Raw genomic sequence first — 23158 nt, forward strand, 5'->3', positions numbered from 1 at the left:
ATGCAATCTATACTATATTACATATATTTAGTGTATATTGCATATAACAATCTATAGTGTATGCTGTATCATATATACCATATAATGTATATGTAAATATGTATAAGATTCATAAAGTTTATGTCAATAGCTATTATTTTTATTAACATAAACAGTCATTAATCCCTCCAGACAAATCGGAAATCATGGTGTTCAAGCTCAAGTTGGACTGCAAAAGATTTTTTTTTTTTTTTTTTTTTTTTTTTGAGACAAAGTCTCGCTCTGTCTCCCAGGCTGGAATGCAGTGGTGCGATCTCGGCTCACTGCAAGCTCCGCCTCCTGGGTTCACGCCATTCTCCAGCCTCAGCCTCCCGAGTAGCTGGGACCACAGGCGCCTGCCACCACGCCCGGCTTATTTTTTGTATTTTTACAAAAATTTCACACGAGGTTTCACCGTGTTAGCCAGGATGGTCTCGATCTCCTGACCTCGTGATCCGCCCGCCTTGGCCTCCCAAAGTGCTGGCATTACAGGTGTGAGCCACCACGCCCATCTGCAAAAGATTTTTAAGAAACAAACTAGAGGCTTACAAAAGAATTTACCAGGGAAGGATTTGCCAACACTGGGGGCAAAAATGACCGAGACACGTGACTGAAAAGCAGGGCAAGAAACAGAATGTCCCTCCTCTCCTCCCTGACTGGTAGTAATTTTGTATTGGATCAGGTTGAAAGGATTCGAGCCACTTTAAACCAATCAACAAAAGTCTCCAGCTTCTCTTCCTGAATTAGCAAAGCGAGTTCTACTCTTGCTGGCCGCGATGACTCTAGAAATTGTCTATGTTTGTCACTGGAGCTGCCTAGGACGCACCTTGGGGGAGGGGGGCAGTACTGGGGACGGTGGCTTCGAGCTCTGTGTGCCCCTCCTTTGCACAAGGTAGTCGGTGTACAAGAACAGAGACGGGCGGTGGACATACGGGAGGTGGCCCAGCCTGAATTCAAGCAACATTGGTGCAAGCCAAGCTCTCAAGGCTCATTTCCTAACTTCCTAAAGAAGTAACAACAGCAACTAATTTTTATTGACTGTTGACTATGGACAGGGCTTCGTTGTTGCCGCTTTACGTGCATGAATTCATTTAATCTGCAAAACAACCAAACATGAAGCGGCAGGAAGGAAATTCTACAAACTCCCCTTCTTGCTCAAGTTAAGAAAGTCTCTTCTTTTGGTGTATTTCAGTAAGACTCAAATCCTCGCCACCCTGGGAGGCGCAGAAAGCCAAACTTCCTCCAAAAAAAAGAAGAAAAAAAAAAACCACTTCAGTCCAGGCTGGGGGGATCTAGCTCCCCGGGAGGCGCGCGGGCTCTCCGGGCCCCTGGCAGACGCCAGCAGCTTTTCTGGGCCCGCACTCGGGGACCTCACCCGCCCGGCATCGCGATTGTGCAAGCGCGGGGCGGCAACCACTGCCGCCGCTGCCGGCTCCTGCCAGCCGGGGGAGGGCAGGGAGGCGCGTTCGGCGCACACCCGGTGAACTCCAGGCTTCGCGTGCCTTCCCGGGGGTTATCTCCGGGGTGGAGTCTGCCGCCCCCACCCCACCTCCCGCGCCCGGCGAACAGAGCCCCGGTGACCTGAGGCCCGGACGCCCTCGCTCACCTTGCTGACTCCATCCTCCTTCCACCCCCATCCTCTGGGTCCTGCGTCCCTCGGAGCCTGGCCAGCCGGGGGCCACTCCGCCCTCCTCTGAGTGCTCATTGGCCACCCAGGTCATGCCCGGTCTTCATAAATGCATGGTGCCCGGGCATAGGAACATGGAGAGGGACAGGAGGAAACGCGGCACCAGCAGCATCTCATCTACTCTCCTTGACACCTCCTCCCCGTGGCTCCAGCCAGACCCTAGAGGTCAGCCTTGCAGACCAACAGGAGGACTCCCGGCGTTCCCTTTTCAAGAGGTCCCCAGACCCCGGCTGCCCTCTTCCAGCGCCTGTGGCCAGCGCAAGGAGGCACCAGTGCTCTGAGGCTGTCGCGTGGTGCAGCGTTGAGCATCCTCGCCGAGGTCCTTTCTGGTGCCTGTCCCAACTCATCTTGCTCCATCACACCAGCTGGCCCTCTTTGTCTCCCTTTCCCAGAATCTTTAAGCTCCGAATCCCACCAGCGCCTCCTACCAACCTCGCCCTACCCGGTACCCGTGCCTTCCCGCGCTCCGGTGTCCCCCGCTGCCATGAGCTCCTCCATCAGCAAGAGCCGTTCGCTTGCCGCCTTCCTGCAGCAGCTGCGCAGTCCGAGGCAGCCCCCGAGACCGGTGACATCTACGGCGTACAAGTCCCCTCAGCCGCGAGAGGTGCCAGTCTGCCCGCTGACAGCTGGTGGCGAGACTCAGAACGCGGCCGCCCTGCCGGGCCCCACCAGCTGGCCACTGCTGGGTAGCCTGCTGCAGATTCTCTGGAAAGGGGGGCTCAAGAAACAGCCCGACACCCTGGTAAATACCTTTTCGCGCCCCCTGGTAAATACCTTCTCGCGTCCCTTTCTCCTCCCTGCTCCGCCCTCCCAGTGGCGCTCCAAACCCTCCCCGACGTGCGCGGCGCACGGTGCGCTTCGGTGTCTGGGCAGTGAGGGACCCGGTTTCCCGAGGAGGAAAGAGGCGGGAGGAGGGACAGCGCTTCGGCCACGGCGGAGGATGCGCGCTGACACCGCGCTGTGCCTGGCCGGCTGCAGGTGGAGTACCACAAGAAGTACGGCAAGATTTTCCGCATGAAGTTGGGTTCCTTTGAGTCGGTGCACCTGGGCTCGCCATGCCTGCTGGAAGCGCTGTACCGCACCGAGAGCGCGTACCCGCAGCGGCTGGAGATCAAACCGTGGAAGGCCTATCGCGATTACCGCAAAGAAGGTTACGGGCTGCTAATCCTGTGAGTCCAATCCGAGGGACCTGGGCATGCGGCCAGGCCTGATGAGCCTGACGGCGCCTGGAAATTGTGAAGAGGCGGAGTTAGAGTTCCCTGGGGTTGGATGCTTCTTATGTAGGGCGGATACCAAAGCCCCTCTCCGGTGCCATTGCAACCCTGAGCTCTTGTATAGATTAGAGTCGGTCCACGGAAAAGCTGTGCTGTGCACCGGGCACCTGCGTTCTCTCTAGCAACAGAGCAGGGCCACACCCTCCCATCAAAGAAAGGCCAAATCAGGGTTGTACAAACTGTGGTGTTCAGACTCTTGGGCAGGATGAGGTTCTGAGGTCAGCGTACCAAGCAAACATCTTATACAAACAAAATTGTCCTTTAAAATTCCCTGAAACACCTTGTAAGCTCAAGAGCCAGGAGTTAACCTCTTTTGCTTTTGATAATGGCCTTTTCTGCAGAGGATTGGGGGGCATGCCTTATTTCTACTTGTAAAGGTGGAATAAGGAGGGATATCAAAGTTGTGTTTTAGGTCGATAAATGCTACAATGGGATGTGATTCTTCTGCTTTTTAGTTGTTAGCATTTAACAAGTTAGCACCTTTATTTACCCCCACATTGTAATGCCTAATAGTTACGTTTTCCAGGATATAATGACTGGAATTGAAAACCCTGTTAATGCATGGTGCATCACAGGCTGTGTGGTCTGCTATGGGGCAGGGGCATACAAGTGCACGTTCACAAAAGGCTTTTGATTACTCCAGTGAATCTCTGGCTGTATGTTATCATTTGGAGGCGATAGTGAAATTCTAAATGTGAGATATTTTGTAAATATGAAGCCCACACCAATGAGTCGAAAGAAGACAAGATTCTTTCCTCAAACAGATCCGAGTTGCCCGTGATGGGGTGTTCACATGCCCCCTTTTAGGGCTAGGAATTGGCCCCAGTCCTTCCAGCCCCACTCCCTGCAAGGACACCTCAAAACCTCTGAACTCAAATTATCTGGACTTCAACTTTCTGGTGCAATCTTTGACTAGGTGCTTTTGCATCCTATTGTCAAACTATTGTCAAAATACGATCACTATTTTATCCCAAATATTCTAATGCTAATATTCTCTGGATATTTCTCGGCATGATTCTCAGTGTTTATTTTATTTTATGGTTCCTGAAGTTGCAGCTGGGGGTATGTCTGCGTCTCCCTTCTTTTCTTTTCAGTGTGCTCTAAATGTATTCCTGCTTCTCTCACAGGGAAGGGGAAGACTGGCAGCGGGTCCGGAGTGCCTTTCAAAAGAAACTAATGAAACCAGTGGAAGTGATGAAGCTGGACAACAAAATCAATGAGGTTTGTAGGCTGGGGCCAGCTTTCCTGGGGCTCTTGGGGACATAGGGATATTGGTGGAGCTTCAAGTCACAGCTACAAAATACAAAGGAAAAAAGCATGCAATTCGGGTGATTCAAAGGGAGGTCTTCTCTTTCTCTCCATTCCTTCCTACAACCTCCTCCCCACCAAACCCTTATTTCTCCCTCCTTCACCCTCTTTTAAAGTCATATCACAATGAGGGAGCAATGGGGAGCATGGACTTTGGTATTCTACAGCCTTGGATTTGAGCCCCAGCCTTCCACTCCCTGACTATGAGATCTGGCTATACCACTTACCTTCCCTAAGCCTCAGTTTCCCCATCTACAAAATGGGAGTAACAGTTCCTGCTGCACGGGTTTGCTGTGAGAGTTAAATGAGATACCCTTGTAAAGTTCTGAAGTAGTGATATTTGAGCTAGGTTTTGCAGGAGTCTGAAGGCAGAGAAGGTGGGGAAAGGCATTAAGGCAGAGACAATAGCCTTCTGAAAACAGGGAGGCATGAAATGACATGGTGTGTCCAGAGAATCAGTCATTTAGTGTAGCTGATGTGAGGCTTTCTCTGAAATGATACTGGACAGGTCTTAACAATATTTTTGTGTCATACTAAAGTATCTGGACATCGTCCCTTTGCCAGCACAGAGTCAAAGGGGATTTTAAGCATATAGTAATCTCTTTTTACTTCTGTTCACTTTGGATGTTTATTTTGAACTGGATGTGTCCCCAGATGGAATCACATAGGTGAAGGATTGCAAACTCAGAACCTTCCAGGGGCCACGGGACTAATATAAAATAATAAGGCAGACCCAGTAAAAATTTCAGGAGACGTGATACTATGCGCCCCTCCTAGGAGGGACAGCAGCCCCAGTTCCAGCAAATGATTGCCATGTCGGAACACAGACCTCGTGTCTCCAAGTCTCGTAATTATTATTTACATTGTTAAACAAGTAGTGGTAAATCCACATGTTCATACGAAACCTCTTGATTTTTTTAATGGTAACAAATTCAAAGAATTTTTAAATGCACTACGTGGGCAAATTAAACATGCAACCTAAGTCCACACATGTGGACTCTGTGGTCACACCAGCTCATGGCAGGTTCCAGGATGGCAACTTATCAGCTCTGTGTGCATAAGTGAGTGACTTGGCCTCTTTAAGCCTCAGCTTTCTCATCTGTTACATGGGAAATGAGTAATAACAGTACCTACTACCTCATGGGGTTGTGGGAGGATCAGCCAATACACTTTGTACAGTGTTTGGTACCATGTGGACCTCATTAAATGTGAGGCATTCGTTATTGAAAACTCTGGTTTATGAAACTGGCATCCAAAGGCCTTATGTGACTGTCCCAAGGTCATAGACTACTTAGGGAAGGAGCTGCATCCAGAATTGGTGGATCTTCTGGTTCCAAGTTCAACATTCTTAACACAACCACCAACCAATAAAGAGACGTTTCCTTGCCCAGATGTGGAAAGGCACACCTCAGGATAGCTGCCGCATCACAGTCCTTGAGATGCTGGGCCAACAGGGACGCTTGGCTGATTCCTTTGTGGTTTACTCCCCCATTCTGATTAGAAAAACAAAAAACATGTTTTCCTTTTCATAAATTGCCAGAAGTATTTTTAGATCAAAAGCTGAAACTTAAACTTCAGGGTGGCTGCAAGAAATAACCCAGGACGAGGTCGTTAAAGGATAAGGTAGGTTCCCAGGGAGAATATATAATTAGTGTGACTTCAGGATGAATAACATTATGGCCAGTGAATATTCGATGTAGCAAGACCTGAAGTTAGCTCAGTGAGCTTTAAACTTTTGTTTTCCTTCAACGGCTTTAAAATGTGTCTTTTGCGGTTGTTTTCTTTGAAGGTCTTGGCTGATTTTATGGGCAGAATAGATGAGCTCTGTGATGAGAGAGGCCACATTGAAGACTTGTACAGTGAACTGAACAAATGGTCGTTTGAAAGTAAGTTGTCGTCATAGTCTTGCTCATTAATTTTGCAGGTGATTTTGCGGATAAAACAGGGCTCTTTTGACAACTCTTTGTAAACATGAATTATTGCTGCCTAGGGAAAGGCCAGAGCAGTCCTTTTAATGCTTCTTTTAGGTGCTTAAGTTATGCCTTGAACTATGGATTGTTTATGGAGTCATACAACAAACATTTGTTGAACACTTGCTGTGTGTCTGGCACTGTGCTAGGTACTAGGAATATGACAATGAACGAAACACATAACCTTCCTGCCCTTGGGGAGCTTATATGCTAGACAAGGTGATAGTCAACAAGTAAACACATTTTCAAATACACTCTTCCAGGGAATACAAGAAAACAGAAAGGCAGTTAAGAAAGAGCATGAAAGGCAGGCAGGTGGCTCATGCCTGTAATCCCAGGACTCTAGGAGGCTGAGGTGGGCAGATCGCTTGAGGCCAGCCCAGGATTCTGAGACCAGCTTGGGCAACACAGCAAAAGCTTGTCTCTACAAAAAATACAAAAATTAGTCGGGGTTGGTGGCACGTGCCTGCAGTCCCAGCTACTGAGGAGGCTGAGGTGGGAGGATTGCTTGACCCCGGGAGGTTGAAGCTGAAGTGAGCCATGATTGCACCACTGCATTACGGTCTGGGTGATGGTGTGAGACCCCATCTCCAGAGAGAGAGAGAGAAAGGAGGGAGGAAGGGAGGGAGAGAGGGAGGGAGGGAGGGAACGAGGAAAGGAAGGAAAGAAGGAAGGAAGGAAGGAAGGAAGGAAGGAAGGAAGGAAGGAAGGAAGGAAGGAAGGAAGGAAGGAAGGAAGGAAGGAAGGAAGGAAGGAAGGAAGGAAACAGAGAAAGAAAAAGAAAGGAAAGAAAAAAGAAAAGAAAGAAAAAAAGAAAGACAGAAAGAGATAACATGAAAGAATGAAAGAGGGGCAAGTCCTTTTTAGTAAGGAGACATTTAAGGTAAGTCCTAAAGGAAGGGAAGGAGCAAATCCCATGGAGGACTGTTCCAGGCAGCAGAGACAGGAAGTGCAAATGCCAGGAGGGGGAAGCATGAGCACCGTGTTTGAGGAACTGCAATGTGCTGGTGTGAGTGGATCACGATGAACAAGCCAGGAGGAAGGGGAACCTGTGGAAAGATGAGGTCAAAAAGAAGACAAGTGTCCAATAGGGCACAGCTCATAGGTCCTGGCAAGACTTTACTCCTCATCTGACTCAGATGGGGCAAGTAAGGGAGGGAGGACATGACCACTTTCTTCAAGGATTACTCTATAAATAAAGGGCAGAGCTCACTGCCCATGGGGGTGCAGGCAGGAGAGCAGGCAGCTGTGATCAGGTGGGAGAGCACCTGGCTGAGGACCTTCAGGGCTGTGGGAGAATCTGAGAGGGCCGGACATGGCCAGGGGTCGCTTCACGGAGATGGTGCCCCTCAGCTAAGACCTGATGGTTGAGTAGGAGTTCACCAGCTGAAAAGGGAGGAAGGAGGGTGTCCTTGCAGAAGAAGTGCAAAATGACAAGTGTATCCTGTAACAGAGGCTGGGAGAGGGCCGGCAACCAGCTCATGGAGAGCTGTATGGGCAGGAGTTTGAATTTGAGCCTGTAAGTAACTGGGAGCTGTGGGATTGTATTCAGCAGCAGTGTGATATGGGCAGATTTGCTGGGAAGATCACTGTGGCTGCTGTTGCAAGAGAGAGAAGGAAAACCTATAACACTTTCATAAATTCAAGGTCAGAAATATGGCCATAAATAGATAAATATAAAAATAAGTAACTTTTTTATTACTTATTTGAGACAGACTCTCTGCCCCCAGGCTGGAGTGCAGTGGCGTGATCTTGGCTCACTGCAACCTCCACCTCCTGGGTTCAAGCAATTCTTCTGCCTCAGACTCCTGAGTAGCTGGGACTACAGGTGCATGCCACCATGCTTGGCTGATTTTTGTATTTTTTAGTAGAGATGGGGTTTCACCATGTTGCCCAGCTGGTCTCGAACACCTGACCTGTGATCCGCCTACCTCGGCCTTCCAAAGTGCTGGGATTACAGGCATGAGACACCACGCCTGGCTAACTTTTGTGTTTTTTAGTAGAGATGGGGTTTTGCCACTGGTTGGTCTCAAACTCCCAACCTCAGATGATGCTCCCGCCTCCACCTCTGAGAGTACAGGGATTACAGACATGAGCCATCGTGACCCTCAGAGTAACTAATTATTTTTAAAGTTCATGTACCACCCAGAGCTATCTCACATATTCCCAGTGGTGTACCTTCCAACCACTGTGGAACACAAATGTGGTGAAACCTCGAAAGGTTGGGAGGAAATGAGTTTGGAAAACACAGATGTAGTTGGAAAAGCTGTATGTGGGTGCTGACTAAGCTAATTGACTCTCACTCCTCAGATTTATGATTTTAGGCCAGTTGTTTACCTTTTTAATCCTAGTTTCCTACTTTATAAGTCAAGAGCCAATTATCCACCACTAAAAAGGTGGTTGCAGTAATCCTGTATTTTTTTTTTTTCCAGACTATGTAACTGAGGCTAGGGTGCAGTGGCCAGTGGTACGATCTTGGCTCACTGCAACCTCGGCCTCCCGGGCCCAAGAGATCCTCTCACCTCAGCCTCCAGAGTAACTGGAACTACAGGCACATGTAGCCATGCCTGGCTAATTTTTTTATTTTTATTTTTTTGTAGAGACAGGATTTTGCCATGTTGCCCAGGCTGTTCTCAAACTCCTGGGCTCAAGCAATCTGCCTGCCCCAGCCTCCTAAAGTGTTGGGATTACAGATGTGAACCACCATGCTTGGCCTTGTGTCCTTTTTCAAAAAAAACATTTTAAAATGGGACACAGTCATTTTTTTATGGAATGGTCGCTAATGTTCTCAGGGATGTTAATGACATTGTGGTTATGTAGGAGAATGCTTTATTCTTAGGACATTACTGCTAAAGTATTTAATGGTGAAGTGTCCTGAGAGCTCAAAATTATTTTCAAATGGTTCAGCACACACAGCCACATATACACTTGTATGCATACATACACACAAAGAGAAAGAAATGGCAGCAAGATATTGATGAGTTCAGAGGATACAGGTATTCATTTTACCATTCCTTCAACTTTTCTGTAGGTAAAATGTTTTGAAATGAAGAGTTGAGAATTTTATTTTGAAAAAGATTCCTTCTAAATAAGATGATGAAATGGAAGAAAAAATAAAACCCTATATGAAGTGCTAGCCCAGTACCTGGCATGTAATGGGTGTTTAGAACATAATTATTCCCTTCCCTTCTCTTCCTCTGGTGAATGGCTTCCAATTCATTATGTCAGGCAGTAGAATCCAGTAAGCGACTCTAAAAACACAACTGAGTTAGAGGCATAGCGTAGACCTGACCCTGCGGCACCTTTGCTGGGGCCCCTGGATCTCCTGTGGGACATACATGACTCAGGACAGTGGATCTCTGATCAGCACATTCTAAGGTGATGAGTCACTGGGCCTGGAGATGATTTCTAGAAAAAGAGAGTGGTTGTGTCCCCGTTCTCTCAGACTCTTTGCTTTTCCTCGATATTCTTGCACTGTTGCCTTTTCTCAGAAAATCCCACATTTTTAAGAGGCATGGAATTGAGTCTTTAACAGCCAGCTAAACATAGACTCCAGCATTGCTGTGATTATGTAAAGTGATGATTATTTTAAATGACAGGTATCTGCCTCGTGTTGTATGAGAAGAGATTTGGGCTTCTCCAGAAGAATGCAGGGGATGAAGCTGTGAACTTCATCATGGCCATCAAAACAGTAAGCCGTCTCTTTAAGAGAGCAGTTTTCTTGATTGATGTTTTACAGATCGATTTTTACAGAACTTCAGTGTTTCCCAAAAACTGGCATACACACATATTTTATTTCCATAGTTAAGTGTTCATTTTAATGTGCCTTATATATTTTAGTGTATTGATGTGCATATATGCAGCTGTCTCCAACCTTTTTGGCACCAGGGACCAGTTTTGTGGAAGACGGTTTTTCCAGGGACAGGGCAGGGCTGTGGGGTGGGGGAGGGAGAATAATTTAAGTGCACTACATTTTACTGTGCACTTTATTTCTATTATTATTATTATTTTTTTTTTTTTTTGAGGCGGAGTCTCACTCTGTTGCCCGGACTGGAGTGCAGTGGCCGGATCTCAGCTCACTGCAAGCTCCGCCTCCCGGGTTCCCGCCATTCTCCTGCCTCAGCCTCCCGAGTAGCTGGGACTACAGGCGCCCGCCACCTCGCCCGGCTAGTTTTTGTATTTTTAGTAGAGACGGGGTTTCACCGGGTTAGCCAGGATGGTCTCGATCTCCTGACCTCGTGATCCGCCCATCTCGGACTCCCAAAGTGCTGGGATTACAGGCTTGAGCCACTGCGCCCGGCCTATTTCTATTATTATTACATACTCACCATAATATGGAATCAGTGGGAGCCTTGAGCTTGTTTTCCTGCAACGAGAAGGTCCCATCTGGGAGTGATGGGAGACAGTGACAGATCATCAGGCACTAGATTCTCCTAAGGAGTGTGGAACCCAGATCCCTCGCATAAGCAATTCACAATAGGCTTCGCACTCCTGTAAGAATGTAATGCAGCCATTGATCTGACAGGAGGCAGAGCCCAGGTGGTAATGTTGCTGGCTCGCTGATCACCTCCTGCTGTGCGGCCCAGTTCCTAACAGGCCACTGACCAGTATTGGTTCACAGCCTGGGGGTTGGGGACCCCTGCATATATGCATGTAACATAAAGAAGCACATTAAATCCATTATTTCTTTGATTAGGCAAGGTTAAAATAGCTATTTTAATTAAAGATCAGTTGATTTAAAATACTTTTTAAAAGGAACCCAACATTTTTCAGATTGTACCGTTTTGAATAGTTTGGGTGGTGTGTAGATAGGATAAATGCTGTGAAATTGGTTTGGAAATCACTGAAGCTTGGAAATTATTAGAAATTGAAATGAATATGAAAGTTATAGTTTTCCCTCTTTTTTTTTTTTTTTTACAATTAAGTCATAAGATTACAATTTTTTTATCAAACACATTCAGTGGAAAATCATCCCCCACATTACCTTCAATATTGAAAGGAGGTGGAGGTGGGCTATGGGCATTGCTCCCAGGACCAGTGCAGAGGGAGCCGGGGGCGTCCTTCTAATTCCAGCCTTTTAAAAAGTGCAGGGTGCTGTGGTTTAGAATGTTCCTTTTCCAGAGCGAACGTTGTCTTTGAGAGAAGGAGAATTCAGAATAAAAAGGTGTTTGCATTTCTCTCAGATGATGAGCACGTTTGGGAGAATGATGGTCACTCCAGTCGAGCTGCACAAGAGCCTCAACACCAAGGTCTGGCAGGACCACACTCTGGCCTGGGACACCATTTTCAAATCAGGTAAAGGGCCGCCCTTCACATTCAGCCAGAACCAGCCCGGCATCCCTGTGTCTGGATCTTCAGAGAGAAGGTCTGGAATGATCTCCTGGGCCTCATCACCACGTTTAGGTTTTGCAAACACAGGTGTTTTGGGATTGCTCCGGCATACACAAATTCTAAGTAACAAGCTTTCTGTAGTCTTCTTTGGGAATTAAGAGTGGTTAAAAGTAAAATCTGGCAGGGCACAGTGGCTCCCCCCCATAATCCCAGCACTTTGGGAGGCCCAGGCGAACAGATCACTTGAGGCCAGGAGTTTGAGAGCAGCCCGGCCAACATGGTGAAACCCAGTCTCTACTACCAATACAAAAATTAGCTGGGCGTGGTGGCGGGCACCTGTCATCCCAGCTACTCAGGAGGCTGAGGCAGGAAAATTGCTTGAACCCGGGAGGCGGAGGTTGCAGGGAGCCAAGACTGCGCCACTGCACTCCAGCTTGGGAGACAGACAAAAAAAAAAAAGTAAAATTTATGGAGTCAGGGAACCCTGAGTTCAAGTTGAGCTCTGTCACTGGTTGTGGTGGCTTGGCCAAATGTGCAATCACCTTTTCATCTTCAGTTGCCTTGTCTCTAAAATGGACTAATAATAATAATAATCATAATCATAATCATAAGAGTACCTACCTCAATGTAACTGTTTCTGGGTCTAATACAGATTATAGTTAACATAAAAACCTGGCATATCACAGTATCTCAGTGGACTAGAGCTGTTTTTGCTACATGACAAAGGGGAATATTTGATGCTAGGCATTGTTCACTTATACATTTATTTAACCCTCACAACACACCTATAAGGTAGGTCCTTTTGTTAGCCCTGAGAGGGGTACCTGAGACACATAAAAGTTAGCAAACGTGGCTGGGCACCGTGGCTCATGCCTGTAATCCCAGCACTTTGGGAGGCCGAGGCGGGCAGATCACAAAGTCAGGAGATTGAGACCATCCTGGCTATCACAGTGAAACCCCATCTCTACTAAAAATACAAAAAAAAAAAAAAAAAAAAAAAAAACATGGGAGTAGTGCAGGCACCTGTAGTCCCAGCTGCTCTGGAAGCTGAGGCAGGAGAATGGCATGAACCTGGGAGGTGGAGCTTGCCGTGAGCTGAGATCGTGCCACTGCACTCCAGCCTGAGCGACAGAGTGAGACTCCATCTCAAAAAAATAAAAGAAGTTAGCAAATGTTCCCAAGATTGCATGCCAGGTGATGGCAAAGCCATGGTTTGAAGCCAGACAGAGGGCTTCCTGGACTCGAACTCTAACTGCTGTGCCGTATGTGATCACCATTATTATTACCATTTCCATTATTATAATAAGCCTGGTGGTTGTTTGCTTAATAGTGAGGAAGGTACATGCCTAGATTTTACATTGTAAATATTAGAAATTTTTACCATTATTGTCAACATGGATGGGCAGTGTACTTGTGCGTATGTATGTGGGGTATGTGTGCTTAGTAATATCTGGGTCCAAGTTGGATTCTGAAAGTGAGCCCAAATCCTACCTTCTTTTACGCTTATTTCTCCCAAGATCTAAACTCTTACTACTCAAAACCATGACCTGCAGCCCAGTGGCATCAGCATCACCTAGAAGCTTATTAGAAATGCAGAGTTCGAGGCCTACCCAAGCCCTGATTCAGATTCTGCATTTTGAGAAGATGCCTAGGTGATTCCTATCCACATTGAAGTTTGAGAAGCCTCATTCATGTGGGTATTGAAAAATCCTTGCCGACTTAACAAGAAAGCAATAATTAGTGTGTGTAACAAATTGTCAGTGTTCCTGAAAAGACTATTTAGATATTACAAGAAGGATTTTGGACTGAGATTTTCTTTTGTGATTTTCCTCATCCTAATTTTCAACTGACTTCCTCTCTTTCTTCTCTGCTCTAATAGTCAAATCTTGTGTTGACAACCGGTTAGAGAAGTATTCTCAGCAGCCTAGTGCAGATTTCCTTTGTGACATTTATCAGCAGAATCGGCTTTCAAAGAAAGAATTGTATGGTGCTGTCACAGAGCTCCAGCTGGCTGCAGTGGAAACGGTAAGGGTGGGCTGGATTTGAGTTTGCTAAATGAACAGTCTGTACAATTCTTAGATGACAGATTTTAAATAGTAATTCATCTCATTCATTTCACCGGGATTCACTGAGCACCAACTTCACAAAAATGAAAAGTGTCATACTAGATGCCACTGTGCATCCGTGCATGGCCTTTTGTGCTTGAACACTGGGTAGGAGGAGACTTCGTGTGCCCCAGTGACAAAAACCCAGAGTAGGATATGATGAGTGCTGTGATGTCCATGCACGCTGCTGCGGGAGTTCAGGAGCAGTAAAGATCCCTGCCCTGGCAAGATACACAATCCAGATTTTTCAAAATTGGGTGTATTTTGTTCGGTTGCACATGTTACCCCAAAGTGCCTAACTGTGGCTGTTACTTACTGTAAAAAAAAAAAAAAAAAAAAAGAAAGAAAATGGCATACTGTCTTTCAAGCCAATAATATTTTTATCGCTTAGAATTGTAAACAAAGTCCCAAAGAGTCTGGGACAAGTGGATTTTAACTGAAACGAAACAGCTCATTATAAAGACCAAAATTCTGTCTCTGATGTGGCCAATACTCCGTAGGGGATAGTAGATACTAAGTGCACACCAACCCTGCCATAGGCATTCAGGTAGGTTGAATTGACCTGGATACTGGTTTGAGCTGTGATGGGAGTGACACACACTAACCTCCTCCTAAGTGCAACATTTATTTCATGCATCTTAAAGTTCCTAAGCAAAATGTAAAGCAGTTGTTTATTTTTCACGTGTTTCCCCTTCTGTGCTGTTTCTTGCTTGACGTAAAGGTAGGTTTTCTATATCAGGAGATAGCGAGGTTCTCATTTCTCCTCATGCTCCAGAAAGCTGTTGAAAGTGGGAATCAATCCTCGCTCACTTTCCTATTGAACTACTTACCCTGGGAGGCTCCTTACAGCGGTGAAAGTAAAGTGTCACCCATTATTCTTTTATATTTTCAACTGGAATGTGACCTGAGAGCAATGGCTTAGGGTTGTCCACTGCTGTGATTCCAGGACATATAACAGTACTTAGCGTCTAGTAGTGGCTGATAGATACTTGTTGAATAAATGAATTCAGGAACTATTGAGTGCCTACTGTATGCCTGGGACTGTTCCAGGTTCTTGAGAGACCACCATGAACCAGAGACAAGGGTTCCCACTCTCATGGAACTTGTATGCAAGTGGGGAAGACAGACAGTAGCCATGTAAACAAACAGATGTGGTCACTTTAGATTGTGGTATGGATTGCAGAGGACGCCATCAGGATGGTGTAATATAGAGAGGTGGAGATGATTAAAGGGGAGCCCTCTCTGAGAAAGCAGTACTGGAACTGACTCTGGAATGATGAGAAGAGCCAGCCACGGAAAGACCTGGTGGAAGAGCACTGCAGATAGAGGAAACGGCCCATGCAAAGGCCCTGGGGCAGAAAGAGGGATGGAGCTGGAGAACGAGCAAATGTGGTCAGAGCTGAGACTGGAGAATTGGATGAGCCTTGCTAGTCAGAGCCTTGTGAGCCCAGCCTGGGTAAGGCATTAGATTTGATTGCACCTGTGATGGGAAGCTCTTGCAGCATTTTAAACAAGGGAATCACCTGATCATTTATGTTTTTAAAAGTGGGCTCTGGCTGGTGGATGGAGAATGATGAACTTAGCCAAGAGAGTGGGTGCAGCAGGCCAGTCAGTGAGCTCGGTCTGTTCCACGGAGGTCAGTCCAGGATAGTTTGTGCCCCCGAGGTTTTCCAGGCCACTTCCCCTCAAATCAGCTGCTGCAGCTTAGCCCTTGCAGTTTTCCCTACAGGCTCAGACTGTCTTACACGGCTTTGGTAAAAGCTAGTTATCTGCCTTTCAGAAACTCTCTTTGGTACTTGCGGTGAGGGACTCACTGATATGGTTAAATCCATTTCTTTTTTGGTCCTGGCTATTCTGAAAGTCACATTTGGAAAATCAGAGTCATTTGAAAGTATATCTAATTTGATGGCTACACCCTCTTCCTGTTTTGTAAATTAGACTCTTACAATAATGGCGTCTATAGTTTATTTGCAGCCGAGGCTGCCAGTCCTCTGACATGAAGAAGACTGCCTCGGAGGCAATTTCTTCCAAAAATAATAAATAACCATCGTCTCTGAATGGTCGTGCACTTTGCTCATTTGTGTGAGTGGCACATGGCACTTAGCAACAGCGCCTTCATGTCTGCGGAGGTGGACACAATGATCATTTTCAGGGACTATTTGGCTTAAATTAGCGAAGTATGGCCTAAAAATAACTACATATGACTACTAGTGGTGAATATTATGTAGCTTAAAGCTACACTGGCTGTTTCCACCGATATTTTTTCTCTAGTCATTGCCTGTGCAGAGAAAATAAAAGATGCCACTTAAAAGGGCGTAGGCCTTTGTCAGAAACTGTAGCTGGAGTACTCAACTCAATGCTTGAATTTCTTATTTTGGTATTGGCACCCTCGTATGAGGGCTCTTTACATGTGGTTGAAACCCCGAGTGCAGATAGTGCCTGTTTATTTTTGTGGTAACTTTTTAGGGTGTGGCCAAAGGAACTTTTAAATTTCAGAAATGCCGTTTCTTGTCCATTTCCACTATAACATTTTCTTAAAGCCTCTCATTAGCAACACCCTGAGGATCACCATCCCTCTCTGTTTACTCCATTTTTATATCAATGTTTTTTATATCAAGCAACTTTTAATTAAATGTTTATTTTGAGATGATCGTAGATTCACATTCAGTTCTAAGAAAAAATAGAGAGGGATCCCTTGCATCCATTACCCAGGTTTCCCTTAATAGTAACATCCTGTCTAACAAGAAAACGTTGTCCCAATCCCAAAATTGGCATTGATTTAACCCACTAATATTCTCATTTCACCAGTTTTACATGTATTCATTTGCGTTCGAACAATTATTGTGTCAAACCGTATTTTAGGTCAGGCGCAGTGGCTAACGCCTGTAATCCCAACACTTTGGGAGGCCAAGGCGGGTGGATCACCTGAGATCAGGAGTCCAAGACCAGCCTGGCCAACATGGTGAAACCCTGTCTCTACTAAAAATACAAAAATTAGCCAGGCATGGTGGTGGATGCCTGTAATCCCAGCTACTCAGGAGGCTGAGGCAAGGAGAATCGCTTGAATCCGGGAGGTGGAGGTTGCAGTGAGCCGACCTGGTGCCACTGTGCTCCAGCCTGGGCAAGAGTGAGACTCCATCTCAAAAAAAAAAAAAAAAAAAAAAAAGAAACAAAACTGTATTTAAATGTTCTAAAGCAGCTGATTAAAGGATTATACTTTGGTTTCCTCAGTAATTAATTTAAAATATATCCTTAATTGATATGTTTTATGAAATAAATCTGCTTTTTTATATATTGGACTTGTCTAAAGGCATAGCTATAAGGACACATGAAGAAGCTTCACTAATATATTTGCAGAATAAGGTGGTAGGCATCACCTTTTTTCAGCTAATAGTGGTTTAATGCAGTTATTTACAAAAACTCAAGTTTATGTCCATTTGGCTTGCAGACAGCAAACAGTCTAATGTGGATTCTCTACAATTTATCCCGTAATCCAAAAGTGCAACAAAAGCTTTTTAAGGAAATTCAAAGTGTATTACCTGAGAATCAGGTGCCACGGGCAGAAGATTTGAGGAATATGCCATATTTAAAAGCCTGTCTGAAAGAATCTATGAGGTAAGAGCCTATCTCTGAGCCAATACAAATGTGTTAGAACACTGTTCTCTTAATTACAAAGCAAGGGGTCCCCTACTCATGGACAGCTTCCCCTAGCTAATTAGAAACAATTATCACATTGCAAAAAATTCTTTGGAGCCACATTTCTTTTCTGGTACTCATTTCCTAAATCATTTGGGCAAATTCTATTAAATCTTGGAAAGTCAGTGCCCTCCCCTTTAATTCGATAATCTTGCTACTCTAATGAACGCTGTAAGCACTAATTAAGATACGGGCATGATTGAAGGCTATGAGATGGAAGCTCACAAAAGAGCTATATTGTTATGTAATAGGATGTAGAGAAAGCTTTGTTTTTGAGCCTCCAGTATAAAACATTTTTTGGAAATTCTTTTTACATCCTTTTGGGAAAACAAAACTCACAACATTTTAGGATTAGAAGGATACTGTCAACTTTGTCAATAGTACATAGGAGAAACATAGAACAAATATCACGCTTCAAGGGCTAGCATAGAAACATAGAAATACAAATTGAAGTCTGGAGTGAAGTACAGAGAAAACCAATGTTAACAGCTTACTAACACCCTTGCACTGGGGTTTTAACTAACTCAAGAAGATGAGAGGAACAAGAGATAAAATTATTGAGAAGAAAAAGACAACTTCTTTAGGAAGATCTGTGATTATGCTGCCTTTCTGAGTATGCACTTGGGCTGCACTTATTTAATCCAATCTGCATTCCCACTGACACTTCAGAGAGAACTTAGACTGTGCTCGTGCTCACCCTGACATCTTTGATTTTATGTTTTCAGGCTTACGCCGAGTATACCATTTACAACTCGGACTCTTGACAAGGCAACAGTTCTGGGTGAATATGCTTTACCCAAAGGAGTAAGTAGAATTTGTATATTCTACACCTTACAAAACCTTGGAAGATACACTTTGCAAGTATTCGTCAGATCTTCCTAGACTTTGCACTGGAAAATATTCATTTTGGAAATACAGAGATGGTAGTGAATGCTACATAGTATAGAATTAGAATTAATGGCTATGGAGACAGAGACCTGGATTCAGTCTCACCTTTATCTGTGTTGTCTTGAGTGAGTTACATAAACTCTGTGAGCCTCAACTTCATCTGTAAAAGGGGTTTAATAACAGAATCTGCCACACAGTGTTGTTGCGAGTATTGTGCACAATTTTAAAGCCCTTTACCTATTTATTACCTGGCACATTTTAAGCGCTCCGTGCATATTGGCAATCATCATTATTATACATTTGTGGATTTGGCTTTTGATTTGTAAGGTGACAACTTTAGTAAATGTTGTCATTCAAAGGTATCTTCTGGTTATTTTAAATACTATGTGTTTCTGTGTGTTTTTAGACAGTGCTGATGCTAAATACCCACGTGCTGGGATCCGATGAAGACAATTTTGAAGATTCAAGTCAGTTTAGACCTGAACGTTGGCTTCAGGAGAAGGAAAAAATTAATCCTTTTGCGCATCTTCCATTTGGCATTGGAAAAAGAATGTGCATTGGTCGCCGATTAGCCGAGCTTCAACTGCATTTGGCTCTTTGTTGGGTAACACCTTTACCGGTTTCTACAATTATGTTCTGTGCTATTTCACAAGGCAGAAGAAGAGAGGGGTAATTCTGTTTTTGTGTGCATGCACATTGCAGATTGTCCGCAAATATGACATCCAGGCCACAGACAATGAGCCTGTTGAGATGCTACACTCAGGCACCCTGGTGCCCAACCGGGAGCTCCCCATCGTGTTTATCCAGCGATAAGATGCCTCAGGTGAGCATCTAGGCAATTCATTATCCTCTGCAAGGCAGTGAGAATGACGAGGGATGAGCTATGCTGGGAAGTCAGCCAGACTGGGGTTTGAATCCCAGCTCACCTCTAATTTGCTGGGTGACCTTGAGCAGTTCCCTAAACTCTCTGCTTCCTTTTTTTTTTTTAATTTGTAAAATGATGACCCAAAGAGTGTGTATCACAAAAATTTAATGTGAATACCAAATACTTATTCCTGAGCCTGGCATCAATTAAATGTTCAGTAAATGCTAGCAGCTGTTCATGGTTTTTGCATGTGAATAGTAAGGCTTGGCAAACTTTTTCTGTGAAGGGCCAGTTGGCAAATATTTTAGGTTCTGTGAACCAAACGGTCTTTGTCACATCCTCTTAATACTACCTTGGAGCATGAAAGCAGCCACAGACAATTTGTAAACTAATGAGTGGGCTGATGTTCTAGCTTTCTATTGCTCCCACCACAAATTACTAAAATTTAGTGAGTTAGACGACACAGATCTATTATCTTACAGTTCTATAGATCAGAAGTCTGATGAGGCTCTTCCAGGCTAAAATTATCGTGTTGTCGGGGCTCTTTCTGGAGGCTCTAGAGGAGGATCTATTCTCTTGCTAGTTTGGGTTGTTGGCAGAATTTAATTCTTCATGGTTACAGGACTAAAGTCTTTATTTTTTTTGCTGCTGTCAGCTGAAGGCTATACTCAACTTTGAGAGATTTCCCATATTCCTTGGTTCATGAAACCTTCCCCATCTGAAAGCCAGTAGCAACGGTCGGTTGAGTCCCTCTCATGCTTTGAATCTTCTTTCTTCTTATATTGCTTCTGTCTGACAAGATATTATCCAGGATCATGTCTCCCATCTCAAAGTTTATAAATTTAATTTCATCTGGAAAGCCGTTTTATTCACATAAGGTAGTATATTCATGTGTTCCAGGGATTAGGGCAGTCACATTTTAGGAGGACCGTTATTCTGCCTACAAAGGCTGTGTTCTGATAAATTTTATAAAACACAAGCAGTAGACTTTATTTAGCCCTAGGGTCTAGGTTTGTGTTATGAAATGACTTGTACTATAAATGCATGTATTTATCATCCTGTATTGAACACAATAGAATATTTTTTCTGCAGTATGCCATTCAATACTTTTTCTGACAGTAGAGGAGTTCTCATGTTCCCTCCACAACTTTTGCCATATCTATATACCAACGAACTGCTATTTATTTCAATACTTACTGAGTTATTTCCTTTAAATTAACATAAGCCTAATAGTATACGTTGGCCTTGTGCTTAGTAATAATTTCCTTAATGAAATTAAGAGTTAGTAAGTCTAGTTATGTTCTCCTAATAGGCATTAAAATGAATTCAAAACTATTGAAGTGATCAAAAGTTAGCCTAAGAAAGCTCTATCTTTTTTTGAGACAGAGTCTCACACTGTCCCCTGGGCTGGTGTGCAGTGGTGCAATCTCGGCTCACTGCAACCTCCGCCTCCAAGGTTCACACCATTCTTCTGCCTCAGCCTCCCGAGTAGCTGGGTTTACAGGTGCCCACCACCATGCCCGGCTAATTTTTTGTATTTTTAGTAGAGATGGGGTTTCATTACGTTGGCCAGACTGGTCTCGAATCCTGACCTCGTGATCCACCTGCCTTGGCCTCCCAAAGTGCTGGGATTACAAGCGTGAGCCACCACCCCCGGTGGTGGAACTAAGACATTTGTAACATATGGCTTTATAGAGTGACATGTCAGCATTTAAACCCAGATTCTATCATTTTGTTCTTTTAGCAGCACCTCCTGGGATTTGCCTAAAGAGAAAATGCTGTTTGCCAATGGCAAGTTCAGGAGCATTTGCTAATTGGTAGATTATTTAGAGAAACACGCAATTACAGATAAAATTTCTGAACAAGGCCCAAATGAATACATTATTATTCCTCTACCAAGTGTCTGATGCTGTTATGAAATTTGTCCAATTCTGAGCATCCCAACCAACAGAATTGAATCAAGTAGGGTAAGGAAAGTATTCTAGCTTAGTTGTGAGACCCCAGTCTTCAGCAAAGACAGCATGCATGTTTATCACAGTAAGTCGCACCTTTGGCAAAAGCCCATGGCAATTTAAGTTTTCGCTTTTTTTCTTTTTTTTTTTTTTGGCTAATAATTTGTTTAAATACACTTCTTTGATATATAATTAGGGTGTACCTTTTTTTTTTCAGATTTTTTTTAATCAAGACCAAAACAGCCATTTCTACTTTTCTGCAAAAATGGTGCTTACAGCTTCTGCATTACCGAAACGCAAACTTGAAAAGCCCACACCATACAATAGCTTATAAAGAATATTTAGGCCCAGGTGTTGATATTTTTTCTTCTGCAAAATTGTTCCAGAAGCTATACTGTCTTTCTAGACCCTGGTATTTGTTAACGTCATATCCAACTCAGGGAAGCGGACCGAGTGCTGAGATTCAAGGCGTTCTACAGGGTTCACTGCTGGTTTACACTTCACCTGCGTCAGCGCCGTCTTCAGGTGCTTAGAATGGCCTGGGAGCCTGTTCTCTCTTGCATCTTCCATGACATGAAAGGGAGGCTGGCACTTGTCAGTCAGGTAGAGGTTACGTACCATTTCAGCCCCTGCCTACCACATTCACTGTCTGAATCTTTAATTCCCAAGAATAAGTTGACATTTCACAATGAAAGACCTACAACAGCTAAATTTTCTGGGGCTAGGAGTAATACTGACGATCCATTTACTGTAGCTCTGCTTTAATGTACTACTTAGGGAAATGCCTGCTTAATAATGTAAGCCAAGCTAAATGATTGTTCAAGTGATCAGGCCTCCCATGAAATTGCGTTCTTCCTGAATTGAAATAGAAACATTATTGGGAAAATAGAGAACACCTCTGTTTTTAAAAGGACTTTAATGAAGTCAGACATCTTATAAGACTAGTGATTCACTGGGCCATCATTTTGTTAGAGGACCTTAAAATTCTTTATTTTTTTAATGTGATTCCTTTATGGCATGAGGGTAAGGATGAAGCAACAATTTTTACATTGTGTATGTGCATATGAAGCACAGACATGCATGTGTGTGTGTCTGTGTATGTGTGTGTGTTCTAATGGTAATTGGCCTCAGTCATTTTTTTAAATATTTACAGTACTTGATTTAGGATCTGTGGTGGAGGGCAATGTTTCAAAGTTTAGTCACAGCTTTAAAATATTCAGTGTGACTTTAATATTATAAAATGATTTCCCATGCCATAATTTTTCTATTAAATAGGACAATTATAAAGCATGCAAAAGTTAGAGATCTGCTATATAACATTTGTTTTGTGATTTGAACTCCTAGGAAAAATATGATTTCATAAATGTAAAATGCATAGAAATGCATGTAATACTTGTAAGACTTAAAAATTATGTTTACAGATGGTTTATTTGTGCATATTTTTACTACTGCTTTTCCTAAATGCATACTGTATATAATTCTGTATATTTGATAAATATTTCTTCCTACATTATATTTTTAGAAAGTTTCAGAAATATACATTTGTCTTTATATTGTAATAAATGTGTACCTATCTAGGTATATGCTTTCTCTCTGCTGTGAAATTATTTTTAGAATTATAAATTCACATGTCTTGTCAGATTTCATCTGTATACCTTCAAATTCTCTGAAAGTAAAAATAAAAGTTTTTAAATATTTGAGAGACTTCCCCTCTTTATTGCCTTTGTTACAGCAAAATAAAAATAAATTCAAACTTTATTTTACTGGTAAAAAATTTTCTCATATGGCCTATAAGCCCTATATCACAAAATTTACCCTTAGATAAATCTAGACTTTAATAGCAGTTTTACTGAAAGTGTATTCTTGGAATTGCAAAGTAACTTGCCATTTTTTTGCTGCTTAAATATTTCTCAAGTCCAGTTACTTCTATTTCTACCCCCTTTCCAATCATACAATCAACCACACGCTGGTTATGTGATTGGAAGCGGGGTAGAATGGCCTGGGAGCCTGTTCTCTCTCGCATCTTTCATGACACGAAAGGGAGGCTGGCACTTGTTAGTCAGG

The 23158-nt window shown here is 43.9% G+C and overlaps 1 protein-coding gene across 1 annotated transcript; it reads left to right on the forward strand.

The window, feature by feature from the left end:
- The first annotated feature begins 1802 nt into the window (after window positions 1-1802).
- On the forward strand, window positions 1803-22669 carry LOC104662355 (1,25-dihydroxyvitamin D(3) 24-hydroxylase, mitochondrial). Its single transcript, XM_010363358.2, has 13 exons — window positions 1803-1870; window positions 2098-2447; window positions 2684-2874; window positions 4107-4200; window positions 6077-6173; window positions 9857-9948; window positions 11441-11552; window positions 13468-13613; window positions 17142-17308; window positions 18115-18193; window positions 18684-18881; window positions 18980-19100; window positions 21312-22669. Exons 2-12 carry the CDS (start codon window positions 2190-2192, stop codon window positions 19088-19090), a joined length of 1545 nt encoding a protein of 514 aa, XP_010361660.1. The 5' UTR covers window positions 1803-1870; window positions 2098-2189; the 3' UTR covers window positions 19091-19100; window positions 21312-22669.
- Window positions 22670-23158: the final 489 nt, after the last annotated feature.

This window comes from Rhinopithecus roxellana, chromosome 13 (genome assembly GCF_007565055.1).
Source record: "Rhinopithecus roxellana isolate Shanxi Qingling chromosome 13, ASM756505v1, whole genome shotgun sequence".
Taxonomy (NCBI): domain Eukaryota; kingdom Metazoa; phylum Chordata; class Mammalia; order Primates; family Cercopithecidae; genus Rhinopithecus; species Rhinopithecus roxellana.

Excerpts from the sequence above, each read along its gene's own strand:
- LOC104662355 (XM_010363358.2), top strand. The coding sequence starts at position 2,190 with ATGAGCTCCTCCATCAGCAAGAGCCGTTCGCTTGCCGCCTTCCTGCAG. Across the intron at positions 2,875-4,106 it reads GGTTACGGGCTGCTAATCCT|GGAAGGGGAAGACTGGCAGC; the intron begins GTGAGTCCAATC and ends CTTCTCTCACAG. Across the intron at positions 18,882-18,979 it reads TGCATTTGGCTCTTTGTTGG|ATTGTCCGCAAATATGACAT; the intron begins GTAACACCTTTA and ends TGCACATTGCAG.